The following is a 16,166-nucleotide window of genomic DNA, read 5'->3' on the forward strand; positions in this document are numbered from 1 at the left end:
TGTCACTGTGACAAAAACACCCAAAATGAGACAGGTGAGCACACACAGGTAACTGAGAGCTGTCACTGTGATAAAAACACCCAAAATGAGAGAGGTGAGCACACACAGGTAACTGAGAGCTGTCACTGTGATAAAAACACCCCAAATGAGACAGGTGAGCACACACAGGTAACCGAGAGCTGTCACTGTGATAAAAACACCCAAAATGAGACAGGTGAGCACACACAGGTAACTGAGAGCTGTCACTGTGATAAAAACACCCAAAATGAGAGAGGTGAGCACACACAGGTAACTCAGAGCTGTCACTGTGATAAAAACACCCCAAATGAGACAGGTGAGCACACACAGGTAACTGAGAGCTGTCACTGTGATAAAAACACCCCAAAATGAGACAGGTGAGCACACACAGGTAACTGAGAGCTGTCACTGTGATAAAAACACCCCAAATGAGAGAGGTGTGAGCACCCCCAGGTAATTCAGAGCTGTCATAGTGACACAAATACCTGGTACAAGAAAGGTGAGCACACCCAGGTAACTCAGAGAGGTGTGAGCACCCCCAGGTCACTCAGAGCTGTGACACTCACACAAACACCCAGCACCAGAGATGTGAACAGGAGTGACAGCCCTGCCCTGCCCTGCCCTGCTCTGGCTGTGTCCAAGGCTCCCTCTCTGCTCCCAGCTCAGCTCCCCTGGCACTTCTGAGCAGCCCTAAACTGCTTTTAACGACCTTAGGGTGTTAATTAAGAAGGGAAGGTGCCACACTGAAAAAGTGCTGCAGCTCTGTGGATAAACTTTGGAGGGAAGTGAGGGTCAAGTCTTTCCAAGAAATAAAGAAAAATGAAATTCTAGGTGCAGGTCAGGGCTGCTGGTATCCTGCAGGTGAAATGAGTCTATTTTAGGCTTTAGAGAGCAAATCCTTTGCCTTTGGGAATTTGCATCCAGCTCCTTCCAGTGTCACTTCCTTTGTGCTCTTCACTCAAACCACGAGGCCACCTTAGTGTGGCCCCAAAAGTCCAGGGCTCCTTTTAAATATTAATTCATTGCTCCCCAGAGCAGGCTGGCACATGAACACATAATTAAACTCTTTTTTCCAGAGGTCAATTCCCCATCCCCAGCAGTTCAGGATTTCTCTGTGCACAGAAGGGACCCCACACGGGGGGATATAAAACACACAAAGCTCAGGCACTCTTTGCTTCCCTCTGGTTTTCCAGAAGCTCAGTCCAGAGCTGCAGAAAATCCCTCTGCCCAACTCCAGTGCTCACCTGGAGCACAGCAGCCATAAAAGCAGCTTTTCCTGGGCTCTGCAGTGTCCTGAAACAGGACTGGAACCCTTCAGAAATATTGGGGATTTCACTCAACAGCAATTCCAGAGGCAGAGGGCCAGCCCTCATCCATAAACCAAATTTCCCTGGGCTGGAAATCCTGTCAGCACCAATGACAGCAGCCTGGAAGCACAAATCCCTTTCTCAGACACACTCTGCAGCCTGGCAGCATCCCTCAGACCTGATGGGAATTCCTGGGAATGGATCAGCACTGCCTGTCCCTGCCAGAGTCAGCTGGGAACCCGGGAGAGGAAAAGGGAAATACAGGAATTTGTGTATTGTCATTATTGTGAAAAATGAGCCTGTGTTAAATCAGATCAGCAGCCAAGTCGAGTGAGATTAGGAGCACTGAAACACCCGGGTGCCCAATTCTCTCAGCCTGAGGGTGTCACACAGTTTTTACATCCCTCAGGACAATATCCCAGGGTGTCACACAGTTTTTACATCCCTCAGGACAATATCCCAGGGTGTCACACAGTTTTTACATCCCTCAGGACAATATCTCAGGGTGTCACACAGTTTTTACATCCCTCAGGACAATATCCCAGGGTGTCACACAGTTTTTAGATCCCTTAGGACAATATCCCAGGGTGTCACACAGTTTTTACATCCCTCAGGACAATATCCCAGGGTGTCACACAGTTTTTAGATCCCTTAGGACAATATCCCAGGGTGTCACACAGTTTTTACATCCCTCAGGACAATATCCCAGGGTGTCACACAGTTTTTACCTCCTCCAGGACAATATCCCAGGGTGTCACACAGTTTTTACATCCTCCAGGACAATATCCCAGGGTGTCACACAGTTTTTACATCCCTCAGGACAATATCCCAGGGTGTCACACAGTTTTTACATCCCTCAGGACAATATCCCAGGGTGTCACACAGTTTTTACATCCCTCAGGACAATATCCCAGGGTGTCACACAGTTTTTATGTCCCTCAGGACAATATCCCAGGGTGTCACACAGTTTTTACATCCTCCAGGACAATATCCCAGGATGTAACATGATTTTTATGTCCACCAGGACAACACCCCAAGGTCATACAGCTCTACCCATGGGCTGAAACTCATCCCCCACTGTGAGCCTTAAAACCCAAACAACCTCCAGTCTGTTCCTCAGCCCAGCCTCCTCTGGGGATGCAGATTTTGGTTCATTCCTCCAGGAATGACCACCCTGCCCTCACAGGGGCTGGAGCAGAGCACAGCCCTGACCCATCCAAGGGCTCTGCACCTCACAGGACATTTGGTTTGTGCTGCCTGACAGCTGCTCAACATCTGGCTGGGCAGCTGGATCCCCGGCTGGCTGAGCAGGGGCTCCTTGCTCCAACAAAAGCAGGGATTTCCCTGGTGCTGAGAGCACCCCAGGGCTCTGCACCTCCCTGAGCCACCAGTGCCTCCTGCTCCCAGCCTGCACCTCCAGCCAAGCTGCAGTTGGGCCTGTGACACGAATTTTCCAAATTAAAAAAACGAGAATTACTCAGATGATCGAGGCTTTTTGGTATTTGAGCCCCTCCCAGCGTTTAATGAAATTCCCCCTGCCCAGCATGGCTGAGAGCAATGGAAACACTTCAGCTCCTGCTGTGGCTTTTATTCTTGCTGTCATTATTATGATTTTTTTTTATTTTTTTTTTTACCATTTTGGAAGTCAGTTCTGTTTGTGGCTCCTTCTCCACGATAACCTGAGACTTGCTAATGCTCCACTCCTTCCTCTTGACTTTGCTAATCCTGTTGTCACCATCATCTTTCACGGGCAGCTCCTCATTCCTGGAAGATGTGGATATTCTCTTCTCCAAGAGAGGCTCCAGGGTAGATCTGTGGCCCAAAAGAGTGAGAAAAACATGAAACACGAGGCCATCAGGCACGGATTTGTTAAAAAGCTGTGATCTCTCCGTTTGTGTAAGGGATTATGGGGAAAAAGTGAGGCAGGACTGTGGATTTTTTCAGTGGGATTTGTGCTGTCACCTCTGGAATTCTGAATTTCTGGGGATTTTGTCCAAGGTGAAATGTGCTCTGCTTGCAGAGGGAGCCAGAGCTGCAGCTCCTGCTCAGCCATGAGTCTCACTGACCTTGAGCCACCTGACCCCTGGTTGTGCCAGCTGTGAAGTCACTGTCCTGACAAGTGACAGCACAGATGTCCCCAGCTGGGACAGCTCCTTTCCAGAGCTGCAGACAGAGTGAAACCATTGCTGTGTATTCACATTTATTGACTAAAAGAAATCACTTTGTGGGGCCTCACACCCCATTTTCCTGGGAAACAGAGGCAATGGGCACCTGGAATGCACTGGGGATAACTGGGGCTCCAGAGGGAGCAATGGGCTTCAATTCCCACTATCAACACAATGGTATTGAAATTAAATATGGAAATTAAATTTGAGACTTAAAAATTGAGCTTATAGAGAAACACTCTTTTTTCCTATATATATAAAGGAAGTTTTGGCTTGAATTAAATTTTACAGTTTAAACGATGGTCCCAGAAGTGGTCCTGATTCGTGTTCATGAGGCATTTAATCGATAATTTGAGAAATGCAAACTAGAAATTTATTACAATTTGGTTTGAAGGGAAAGCTAAATAAATAACAAATAATAAATAATAAATAATAAATAATAAATAATAAATAATAAATAATAAATAATAAATAATAAATAATAAATAATAAATAATAAATGTGTGAGGAAAATATAAAAATAATAACTGTAAAAAAGAAACATACAAATATACAAATATAAAATAATAAAATTGTGGTATTAAATTTGTGAGGCATAAATTTGCACGTTTCTTCTTTATAGAAATTCAAAACTTATTAATCCATAATGAGGGCATTGCAAAGACTTAGAAGCAAAGCCCTGTGTGTAAAGTGGAATAACAGCACTGACCCCCAGTAATAGTTTAAATTATATTTCTATGGTAGGACTCACAGCTGGTCTGTGGGCCAGAGAGGGTTAATGAATGAGGGTTATTTCTGAAAGGTTTTCTATCAGGGAAGAGAGAGAAGAGAAGAGAAGAGAAGAGAAGAGAAGAGAAGAGAAGAGAAGAGAAGAGAAGAGAAGAGAAGAGAAGAGAAGAGAAGAGAAGAGAAGAGAAGAGAAGAGAAGAGAAGAGAAGAGAAGAGAAGAGAAGAGAAGAGAAGAGAAGAGAAGAGAAGAGAAGAGAAGAGAAGAGAAGAGAAGAGAAGAGAAGAGAAGAGAAGAGAAGAGAAAGAAGAGAAGAGAAGAGAAGAGAAGGACAAGGAGAGAAGGACAAGGAGAGAAGGACAAGGAGAGAAGGACAAGGAGAGAAGGACAAGGAGAGAAGGACAAGGAGAGAAGGACAAGGAGAGAAGCAGAAGAGAACCTGCAGCAGGGATAAGTATTTTCAGAAAAATCTTGTGAAAAGCAGAGGTGGAGAGGGGTTCCACAGCAATCAAGGTCGTGTTGATTTACTGTAACCCATGAGCAGAGTCAAGTGTGCAGTGGGTAGCAAAGGCAGCGAGCTGGAGGAATACAGGGGATGTTTCTGTGACACTCGGTGTGTCCCTTGTGTGTCGTGCCTGCCTCTGCAGTGACACATTTGCACGGAATAAACCTTGATTCCCAGAGCTGCCTGAGCCACATCCCCCCAGCAATCACTGACCCATCGGAGCCCGGCCTGGAGGAAGCGCTGTCGGACGAGGTGGACGAGCTGGAGGCCACGGAGGAGGCCAGGGAGGTGACCGAGAGCCTCCTGAGCGTGGAGGACATGATGTAGGGCAGCACCACGGAGCCCGAGCGGCCGGGCTTCCTGTCGGTCAGCGCCGCGGGCTGCGGGAAAACACGGCCCCGTTAGCAATTAGCAAATGGTCAATCCACAATTAGCACCATGGAGCTGGTCAATCCATCAGGAAATTTATTAATTCATGGATGGTATCGACTGCTCATCACATCGAGCTGGTCAATCCATCAGGCAATTTATTAATTCATGGATGTTATTGATTGCTCATCACATCGAGCTGGTCAATCCATCAGGTAATTTATTAATTCATGGATGTTACCGATTGCTCACCACAATCGGGTAGGTCAATCCATCAGGCAATTTATTAATTCATGGATGTTATCAATTGTTCATCACAATCGAGTTGGTCAGTCAATAAGGTAATTTATTAATTTACTGATGTTATCGATTGCTCATCACAATCGGGTTGGTTAACCCATCAGGCAATTTATTAATTGATTGATGTTATCAATTGCTCACCACAATCGGGTAAGTCAATCGATCAGGTAATTTATTAATTCATTGATGTTATCAATTGCTCATCACAATCGGGTAGGTCAATCCATCAGGCAATTTATTAATTCATTGATGTTATCAATTGTTCATCACAATCGGGTAGGTCAATTGATCAGGCAATTTATTAATTAATTGATGTTATCAATTGCTCACCACAACCGAGTTGGTCAGTCAATAAGGTAATTTACTAATTCATTGATGTTATCAATTGCTCATCACAATTGGGTAGGTCAATCCATCAGGCAATTTATTAATTAATTGATAAGTGTGCAATATTCCACAGTGCTTGGTGTCATTATGGAGCCACAGCACGGGATTGATACAAACAAGAATACTGGACTTAAAGTAAAGCATGGGCACGAAATAAAAGCAAAATACAATGATTTCATTGCATTTGCTTCAATCACTGTGCTGTGAATTGCTGCCTTTATGCTGTTACGTATTTTTTCTTTTTTTTTTGCCACTGTTATTATGAATTGTACCCACTTTATATGTGTAAGGCCCTGGTTACACTCCTAGCAAGCAGGTACCAGCAGTAAGAAGCCTTTTCATGTTTGCACAAACCCACGTTTTGCTTATACATAAAAACTGGACACAATTCATCGTTACACCTTGGACTCGGTGAGACCTCAAAGCTCCTTCCCAACCCTGCCCATTCTGGAATTCTGTGACACCACCTCCAACCCACCCGTGGGTGAAAAAAAGGGGGTCAAGTTAGCTTCCTCTGGAGCCAAAAATACGGAAAAACCAGGTTCCCTCACCAGAGTTATGACCCCGTACTGCTTCTCCACCTTCCTCCTGAGCTCCCTGAAGCACGACGTGAGCCTCTCGTGCAGGGGCTTCAGCTGCTCCGTCAGCTTCTCCCCGTGGATCCGGATCCCCTCCGCCAGCAGGGGCATCTGAGGAAGAGGCAGAACGTGAGGAAGGAGCAGCAGGAGCACAGACCAACCCTCCTGCTCCCCCAGAGTGCGAGTTACACGGCTCGGATGCGATTAAAGCGTTTAAACGCGCCTGGTTTGGGGTTTGCAGAGGGGAAAATAAAACAGTGACACAGCGAGGGAGCTCCGCTGCTCACTCAGAGCTGGTGACACCGAGGGGATTTTTGGTGTTGGAGAAATATCAACATTTCCCCCAAATCCCACGCTGGATGGGATTTGGAGTGAGCTGGGATGTTGGGAAGTGTCCTTGCCCATGGAATTGGGGGCACAGGATGGGATTTAAGGTCCCTTCCCACCCAAACCATCCCAGGATTCCCTGATTCCTTCTTCCCCACTCCCCCAGTGCCTCCAGCTCTTTCCCAGTTCCACACCTGTATTGCAATTTGTTGCTTGAGCAGCTCGATTTTGTCTTGATCTTCAGGATGTTCTTGGAGATATTTCTCTGTGAAGAAGGCCTGGAAGCAGAGAGAAGGTGACACAGGTGACACACACTTTTAAATTCCTTTAAAAGCAATTCACTGCCATTATTCCTCATACTAAACCCAAATTTTGCTGGCACCAAGCTGAGGAACAAAGAACCAGGGTTATTTGCTGGGAAAAGGGAACAAACCCCACTTTTTTATTTTTAAAAAATACGGGTTTTTTCCAGTGAAACACATGGAAAAACCTTCCATCAGAAGGTTTTGCTCAGTCCTGATCCCCTTCTCACAAACCAGCATTGATTTGAATAACTGAGGTTCCATCACTTAAATGGGAGTGGCAGACCCAAAACCTCAAGTTCTGCCTTCAAAAGCCTCTTTATTTTTCAGCAGTGAGTGTCCCACAGCCCCCAAGGACACCCAGAGCTGCCCCAAGGACAGATCCTGCTGCAATTTCCGGGATTTCTGCCCTTAAATCCCTCGTTTTCACCTGGGGCTGCCTACAAAGATCCAGCAGAAATAAAAACCACGCTGGGATTTGGGCTCCCAGCTTCCTCCAACAAAGGACCTTTAGTCTCCCCTTCTCCTGGGTTTACCTTTAATCACCAGAATCTGGTCTTAGATTGAAGTTGAACAAACACAAATCCACTTTCCTGGACTGAAAACTTAAAATTGTGCCAATTCCCATGATGTATCCCATTGAAATGGATCTCAGTTCCTGGTTAGAATAATTTTTCTTTTTTTTCCTTGATAAACCCCCTAATAAGTTTTTCATTTGCAACTCTGAGCTATTTCAGCCTCTGAATATATATTTTTTTTCACTTCTGTAAAACTGGAGTGTGGTACAAGTTTATAGGGCTGGGGGTTTGATCCTGAACAGGATGGAGGTGAGCCTGGGAAAGGGCTCTGGGTTGGTCCCAGGGGATTTCCCTTGAAAGTGCTTAATTATTACAAGAGGAAAGATGTTAAAAACCCCAGATTTGATTTTTGGCTAAAATGAAACAATTAAAACTCAAGATTTTAGCCTCCCACAAAAACCAAATGTTCTGCAGTGATCTGCAGCTGAAATAGGAAAATATGAAGCAGAAATGAGTATTTCCAGATGTGGCTGCAGAGACTTTGTGTCTTCTAGTTTTAAACTGCTTTCCCACTTTCGTAATTCTAAACTTGATGTCAACCTTAATTCATAAAATGGGAGGATTCAGGGCCAAACTGAGCCCTGGGAAAGGATCCAAACTCCTCTGGAATCAGCAGAGTTAGACCCCAGAACAATCAGCCCCTCTCCCAATTAACGTGTGCCCCTCGTTTCATGGGGCTGGGACACAGCTGAGGAGAATTAAATGTGTTTTACCACATCCCACCCCATTCGTGCAAACAAGCAGAGCATTTTGTGCTGGGAGTTTCATCGTTAGGTGGAGGGAATCAAAGAGCCTAAGTTAAAAACCACAAAAAAGAACAACCTACACTGCTCAAGTGCAATCAGCTGAGTAAACCTGCACAGGAAATGCTGCTTTTTTTCCTGAATTATTTGCTCTGTCGCAAGACTCCAAAGACACAGAAGCTGCTGGCGAGAGAAAACCTCCTCTGCTTTCTCATTCCTTATTAATACAGGGGAGAAATGCCAGGTTTTGGCTTTTCTCTCTTACCTGGGCTGCCTGAGCACCTCTGTGCAGGAGCAGGTTCTTATCACAGAATCACAGAGTGCCCAGGTTGGAAGAGACCTCCAAGATCATCGAGTCCAGCCCAGCCCAAGCCCTCCAGTGACCCCTGGCACCCAGAGCCACATCCAGGCTTTATTTAACACACCCAGGGATGGTGACTCCACCACCTCCCTGGGCAGAACATTCCAGTATTTTATCAATCTTTTAGGCTGGATATTAAGAAAAAGTGAATTTTTTTTTTCCTAATATCCAACCTAAATTGCCTTGGCTCAGCTTGGGGCTGTGTCCTCTGGTTGTGTCAGAGCTGCCTGGAGACAGAGCCCAAGGCCAGGTGACACAGCCACCTTTCAGGAGCTGTGGAGAGTGATAAAATCAGCCCTGAGTGTCCTTTGCTCCAGGATAAACAACCCCAGCTCCCTCAGCTGTTCCTCCCAGGGTTTGTGCCCCAAACCCCTCCCCAGCCTCGTTGCTCAGGAATCTCCACGTCCTTCCTAACCTGAGGGGACAGAACTGGACACAGCACTCGAGGTGTGGCCTCACCTGTGCCAGGTACAGGTCAAGAATGACCCCCCTGCTCCTGCTGGCCACACCATTCCTGACCCACTGGCCTTTGGCCACCAGGGCACACTGCTGGCTCATGTCCAGCTGCTGTCCATCAGTGTCCCCAGCTCCCTGGCCCAGCCACTCTGTCCCCAGCCTGGAACGTTCCAGGGGTTCTGGTGGCCAAAATGCAGGACCTGGACTTCTCCCAGTGCAAAGGAGCCCCAGAGGAGCTGGAGCCTCCCCTGGCCCCGAGACCCCCAAACTGAGCACTGACCCCAGAGCCAGAGCAAAGCTCTGCTCCTCATCCTCCCCTCGTCCTGTGTGAGCTCTGCACACACAGACACACACGGGGCCACGGCTGTGACAGCTGGACACGGAATGGACATGGAATGGACATGGAATGGGACATGGAATGGGACATGGAATGGACACGGAATGGACACGGAATGGGACATGGAATGGACACGGAATGGGACATGGAATGGACACGGAATGGGACACGGAATGGACACGGAATGGACACGGAATGGGACACGGAATGGACATGGAATGGACATGGAATGGACACGGAATGGGACATGGAATGGGCATGGAATGGACACGGAATGGACACGGAATGGACACGGAATGGGACACGGAATGGGACATGGAATGGGGCATGGAATGGGACATGGAATGGACACGGAATGGGACACGGAATGGACACGGAATGGACACGGAATGGGACACGGAATGGGACATGGAATGGGGCATGGAATGGACACGGAATGGGCATGGAATGGACACGGAATGGGCATGGAATGGACACGGAATGGGACATGGAATGGACACGGAATGGGACATGGAATGGACACGGAATGGGCATGGAATGGACACGGAATGGACATGGAATGGACACGGAATGGGCATGGAATGGACACGGAATGGGACATGGAATGGACACGGAATGGGCATGGAATGGACACGGAATGGGCATGGAATGGACACGGAATGGGACATGGAACTGAGCATGGAATGGGACATGGAATGGACACGGAATGGACACGGAATGGACATGGAATGGACACGGAATGGGACATGGAATGGGACATGGAATGGGACATGGAACTGAAGCTCCCAGCTCCTGCCCTGAGCCTTCCACACTGCAGAGCTCACAGAGTCCTGCAGTGCTTTGGGCTGGAAGGGATTTCAGGGACCAGGCTGCTCCAAGCCCTGCCCAGCCTGGCCTTGGACACTCCCAGGGATCCAGGGGCAGCCACAGCTCCTCTGGGAATTCCATCCCAGCCCCTCCTCACCCTCCCATCCAGGAATTCCTTCCCAATATCCCACCCAAATCTCCCCTTTCCCAGAGGGAATCCATCCCCTGTGTCCTGTCCCTCCATCCCTTTTATCCCCAGTCCCTCCCCAGCTCTCCTGGAGCCTCCCCCTCCCCAGGTGAGCACCCCCAGCCCTGCAGAGGGGCTCCATGGGTGGGCCAAGCACCTTCTCATAGTTGGTGTAGCCCCCCATGACTGCAGGGTCCACGATGCCGTTGAGCAGCATGGACAGGGGGTGCACGGGCAGGCTCCTGTCCCACATGTGCTGCTGCACAATGTTGGTGATCTTCTCGTTGGTGAGCTCCATGGTTTCTATGGCGTTCTCCAGGGGGCTGATCTCCTCCTGAGGGAGGGGACAAACAAGAATGAACCTTCTCTAGAGGCACAGAAGAAACATTTCAAACCTTCACTCGATTTTTTTTAGGGAGAAGTTCTTCCCTGGGAGGGTGGGGAGGGGCTGGGATGGAATTCCCAGAGGAGCTGTGGCTGCTCCTGGATCCCTGGAAGTGTCCAAGGCCAGGTTGGAGCTCCCTGGGACAGTGGGAGGTGTCCCTGCCATGGCAGGGGTGGCTCTGGATGATTTTAAGCCCTCCCAACCCAAACCATTCTGGGATTCCATGTTTCCATGTGATTTATTCCTCTCCACTGAGTAAGAAACGAAATATTTTGCTTTTTATCTGTGCCACATCCAGCAGTGGAAGGACTGGAATTCCCAAGAGTTCCAAGGCTTTATTCCACAAGGGATTGGAGAGGAGGAGATCCCCCGTGGAGAACTCACCGTTGTCACCTGCTTGACCTCAAACCACTTGAGGATGCCTGGAAATGAATAAGCTGTCGTGTAGGTTGTCCTTTCTATCCACATGTTCTGGTCAGAGAAGGGGAAAAAAAAACAAAAAAAAACAAAAAAAACGAGATGTAAGGAAAATACTGGTGTTGCAATTCAAGTCTCCTGTGTGGAATGAGGCTTCCAGAAGGAGCTGGCAGAGATTCCACAGCCATTCCCACAGCCCTGATGGGAGCTGGGCTCACACAGCCCCACATTCACGGATTCTGATGGATGCTCCATGTTCAGACTCCAGCCATGGAGCCCCCTTGGCATCACCCCCAATTCCATGCCCTTTGTGTCCCCGATTTTTAATTCCCAACCTCCACGTGCACAGGCAGAGGGAAAAGGTGACACTTTGGTCAAAATGCCACCAAGAAAACAAAGAGAAGGCAAAGGACTCACAGCAAACTCGTTGTCTGGGTCTTTCTCTCCTTTCCTGACAGGTCTGGAGTGGGTGAATTGCTGCACCTCGTTGGCTCTGTAGTAGCTGGGAAGAAGTAAAATAAAAAGGTGATTTTTCCTCATTTCCCATCCTCCCCACTCAAATGTTCAAGGGTTTCCTCATGGCTTGTGGGGAGGAATTTACACAATCCACACAAGACACAAAGGCACAGCACCTTGTGCCCAAGTGAGTGGGGAAAACACAAACAAAATGTTGAGGGAAAAGAAACACGAATTACTTTAAGATCTGCTCAGGAACAGGTTTATCTTTGTAATTGGGTGGCAGGTTCATCACAGGCTTTACAATGAAGCACTGCACATCTGAGAGCTCTGGTTAAGGATGAAAAACCAGGAACCCTTTTGGGAAAACAGGAGAGGGAGAGAAAAACCCTTCCTGTTTCCATTGTCAGACTTTTCCACAACTCCCTGTGCTCTCATGAAGCATTTTTCTTCAAACCTGACTAATTCATCACCAATCACAGGCATTATGCTGCATCTTGCAGTTTGTAGGCTCCCTTGTGAATTAAAAACCCAAAAAAGAAAAGGACTTTACAAATAACAATCCCAGACTGGTTTGGGTTGGAAGGGACCTTGAAATTCATCCAGTGTCACCCCTGCCATGGGCAGGGACACCTCCCACTGTCCCAGGGAGCTCCAGCCTGGCCTTGGACACTCCCAGGTGCTGAAATTCCCTGGTGAAAATGCTTGGGAATCCTGGGCACCACCGATTTCTGCTTTTGGGAGGAAAAGGAAAAGGTTCTGCAGGAGGTTCTGTGGATGCATCTGGCTCTTCTCTCAGCCCACAGTTATTTATCAGAGGCTCCTTCCCTCCCACTTTTTACATTCATGAAGCCAACTGAACCAAGGAATTGCTTCACCCTCAGCTTTTGCACCTGTGAATAATGACAGACATTCCAAAAATTTTAGTAATTGTATCCCCAAGCACAACCACTTATCATGTTCCTCCAAAATTCTGCTTTAAGGACTGTGCTGAGGCTTTACAGGAGTGAAAACCTGGCTGGAAAAGCAAAGCTTGGCCAACCTGAGCCCATGAGGAGACGATTTCTGTGAATCCCCTGCCCTCTGGAGTGGCAATGGGGGGGTGAAGGCAGCCCCCACACATCCTCTAATTCACTGAGGCAGCTCTGAAGAGCCAGAGCACAGTGAGGAGCAGCCAAAGCTGAGCCCAAAACCACAGAGCCACGTTAGACCAGGCTCTGAGCCCAGGCTGCTGAGCTCTGTCTCAGGAGAGCTCCTTAGGTCGGGCTTGGTGCCCTGCTGAGCCCTGCACAGCTCCCAGTGCTCAGCTGGTGGGGACTGGGCTTTTTTTGGGGTGCAGGGAAGCCCTGGGGCTCAGCACAGCTCACCTGGTAGCCCCAGCACATTATCACCTAAAGAACGAGGTATTTTGTCATGAAAGAGCCAAAAAAAATCCAGCCTAAAGAAATAAAAAAAGAGCCTGAGGCAAAGGAGGGTAAAGGAGCCTGGAAGTAAAACCAAGCCCAGCAGCAGCAAGGCCTGCCTAACACACCAGAGATCTGGGCACTCTCATCTTCTCAGGAGGTGTTTGTGGGAGTCCAAGGAGAACCTGTCCCAAATCCAAGCCCTGCAGCTGCTGCCTGAATTCATCCCAGGGCTGTGCCAGAGTCCCGGAACACAACACCCCCAAACCTTTGGGAAGGTTCAGATCTGCATCCAAATTGTGCAGCTCGGGTTCATCCCGAGCCAGGAACATCAGAACAAACACGAACAGATGCAAAGGAAGCAGCTGAAACAAAGCAGCAACACAAGAGGCATTTCTGATACCAAGTCTGTGAATGGATTTTCATTTCCTCTGTGGATTCAGAGCTTGGCAGGAGGATTCAGGGGAAGCATCTGCTGCCACTGCCTGGCTTGGGCCTTTGTGCACAGGGTTTGAGAGCCAAAATGGACCTGCAGATTCTCCAGCCTGGCCTGCTGAGCACAGGCTGGAAGCTCAGAATTTGGTTTTCCTGGCGTGCATCCTCCAGAAGCCACTGGCAGCAATCTGGAGCATCTCCACTGGCTCACACTCAAAGTTCAGATGTTCTTAAGCCTGATGGGGAGCTTGGGACACAGCCTGGAGTCCCACCAGCAAGGGGGAAAAATAAGGAATAAAAAATAGTAATGGCTCTGCACCCAACAACTTTGTCATAATCACACTCCTTACAAAGGGACTTTCAGGGATAAAAACACACAAAGCCCAGCACTCATAAATGCTAAAGGGCTGCAAGGAGGAAGGGAGTGCCCTTCCCTTTCCATGCCACTTTCATGGCCTGCATTTCACATTTCCACCCAGAAATGCAGGGTCCCACCACGGCCAGAGCACTCAGCACCACCTGAGAGTGAGAACACAGGAAATCCTCCCTGCAGTCTGCTCCTCACCCTGACAGCCCCCAAGAGCCTTGAAACCCACCCCTACACCTCTGGATAATCCCATTGTCATACCCAGTGCTGCCTCCACATCCCCCTGGAGCAATCCCCCCCTCGTTTGTCATTGCTGCTGCCTCGCTGTGGGGCAGAGGCAGCTCTGGGGTGCTCCAAAATGCCCCCAAAACCCAAAAGATACACTGTTTGGGGGAAGCCTTGATCTCCTCTGCTGGAGGGGCTGTGCTGGTCATCTTCTCAGCACTGGGGAACTGCGTCAGCAGCTTCAGGTTAAAATCCTCCCTCCTCTCGTACTCCTTGCCACGGTAAATGAAAATTTTATTCTGTAGGGCAGGAGAAGAAGAAGGGAATTAAAATTTAACAAAGCAGTGGGACAGAGATTTCCAAACCCCCCTTATGGGAAGGTTGATCCCAGCTGGAGAGAAGAGGTGAGGGAAGGAATGAGGCTGGAATGAGGGCACAGCAACTGCCAGGAGCCAGGCCTGGCAAGGGGAATCTCAGATTTGTCTAAAAAAAATCCATTTCTTCACAGAGAATCATCAAACAGAGCTGGAAAGGAGCTTTTAAAGCCACCTGCAATGAGCAGGGACATCCTCAAGCAGGTGCTGATGTCCACAAACACATCCCAGAGTCACTCACACCTCCCAGAACTCACACGGGGAATCTCAACCAGCAGCTGATTTTTGTAACAGAATAAAGTGCCAAGAAATTCTTAAATTCAGGGAGCTGCCTGCCAGCCCCTGGTGTGGGAATTTTACCTCAGTCCCATTCCTGACCCCACCACCCACAATGTCCAGCCCTGGCAGTTTTGCTTTACACACCCAACACCAGCCCATGGCCAGTTATTTTTCCACCTGGCAGTGGTTTCTGGAAAGGATGGATTCCAAAACATGAAGCTGAAAGCCTCCCATGCCATCTCCTCACACAGCTCTAACTTAATATTCTTCTTTTTTTTTTTTTTTTTAAGCTTGGTTTCCACTGAAGACCAGAACATCAAACAGCTCCAGTCTGAGAAGGTAAAATGGCCCTGAATTTTAAATAACAGGAATATTTTCAGACCCTGGATTTGAGTAATTCCTGTCCTCCACACAGGCCCAGCAGTGCTCAGCAGCTGCCCCAGACAAGCAGCACCTTTGCACTTGAATTCTTCTGTGTGGGACAAACTCTCCCTGATCACTGAAATCACCCCTGTCCTGAAAATTCGGTTGATTGAGGCTGAAAAACAACAGGATTAATCCTTCACAGGCTGAGCCTTTCCTAACAGCAAAGATCACATTTCAGAGGTATATACAGTTTGTATATATCCAAACTATGTATCTGTAAATAATACAAATAATTTTGTATTGTTTGTAAATACAAAAGGTAAATTCTGCTTAAATCCATAGAAAAATTTATCAATCATCTAAAAAATCGATTGTAACGCCCTGACTCCACTGGAGCTGGTAAAACACAAAATTTCACCTCTGACTTGTCTCTTTTTAGACACTGAAATGCTCTGAAACACTCCTGGGATTTAGATCTGGCAGTGCCAGGAAAGGAAAAGGAGTTTGGCACCGAGTTTTCCTGGAAGCTCTGCAGAAGTTGTGACTTTTGGGGTCTCCAGCCCTGCAGAAGTTGGGTGGGGAAGGATCCTTACCCGCAGGAAAGAGGGAAAACCCTGCCCATAGTATCCAACTGCAAAGTACTCGGGCTGGGGTCTCATGGCCTTCATGATATTCTCATAAAATGTTGCTCTTTTTTTCTGGAAAAGAAAACATCACCACACACTTTCACTTTGGAATGCTCCAGGACACTGCCAGCTCCCACTCCCAGGGACAATTCCTCATCTCTGAGCTCTGCCCTCTTCAAAATTGCTTTTTTTTGATGCAGCCTCTCATCCTTATCCATTTACTTGATTAAATATTTGCTTTGTCTGGGCCAGAACCAAGTTCATTTCCTGGTCTGCAGCCATGAGAACAATGCCATGGCTTTTAGGGTTCCAGAAGGATACTTGAAATCCTTCACTGTGGGAAAACAAATGAAATATAAATATATTCTGAAAGTGAGCA

The 16,166-nt window shown here is 47.9% G+C and overlaps 1 protein-coding gene across 1 annotated transcript in view; it reads right to left on the minus strand.

Annotated features, from left to right (window-relative positions):
* DOCK5 (dedicator of cytokinesis 5) overlaps nt 1-16,166 on the minus strand; it is a 93,071-nt gene that overhangs the window by 8,310 nt on the left and 68,595 nt on the right. The window contains exons 40-49 of the mRNA XM_088179833.1: nt 15,755-15,859; nt 14,300-14,441; nt 11,952-12,033; nt 11,674-11,758; nt 11,224-11,310; nt 10,612-10,788; nt 6,878-6,961; nt 6,330-6,467; nt 4,936-5,102; nt 2,960-3,137 (exon numbers count right to left, since the gene is read on the minus strand). Coding sequence (XP_088035959.1) covers nt 2,960-3,137; nt 4,936-5,102; nt 6,330-6,467; nt 6,878-6,961; nt 10,612-10,788; nt 11,224-11,310; nt 11,674-11,758; nt 11,952-12,033; nt 14,300-14,441; nt 15,755-15,859 — 1,245 coding nt within the window. The remainder of the gene's footprint in view (nt 1-2,959; nt 3,138-4,935; nt 5,103-6,329; nt 6,468-6,877; nt 6,962-10,611; nt 10,789-11,223; nt 11,311-11,673; nt 11,759-11,951; nt 12,034-14,299; nt 14,442-15,754; nt 15,860-16,166) is intronic.

The sequence above is a fragment of the Sturnus vulgaris genome, chromosome 28 (assembly GCF_052056855.1).
Source record: "Sturnus vulgaris isolate bStuVul1 chromosome 28, bStuVul1.hap1, whole genome shotgun sequence".
NCBI classification, from domain to species: domain Eukaryota; kingdom Metazoa; phylum Chordata; class Aves; order Passeriformes; family Sturnidae; genus Sturnus; species Sturnus vulgaris.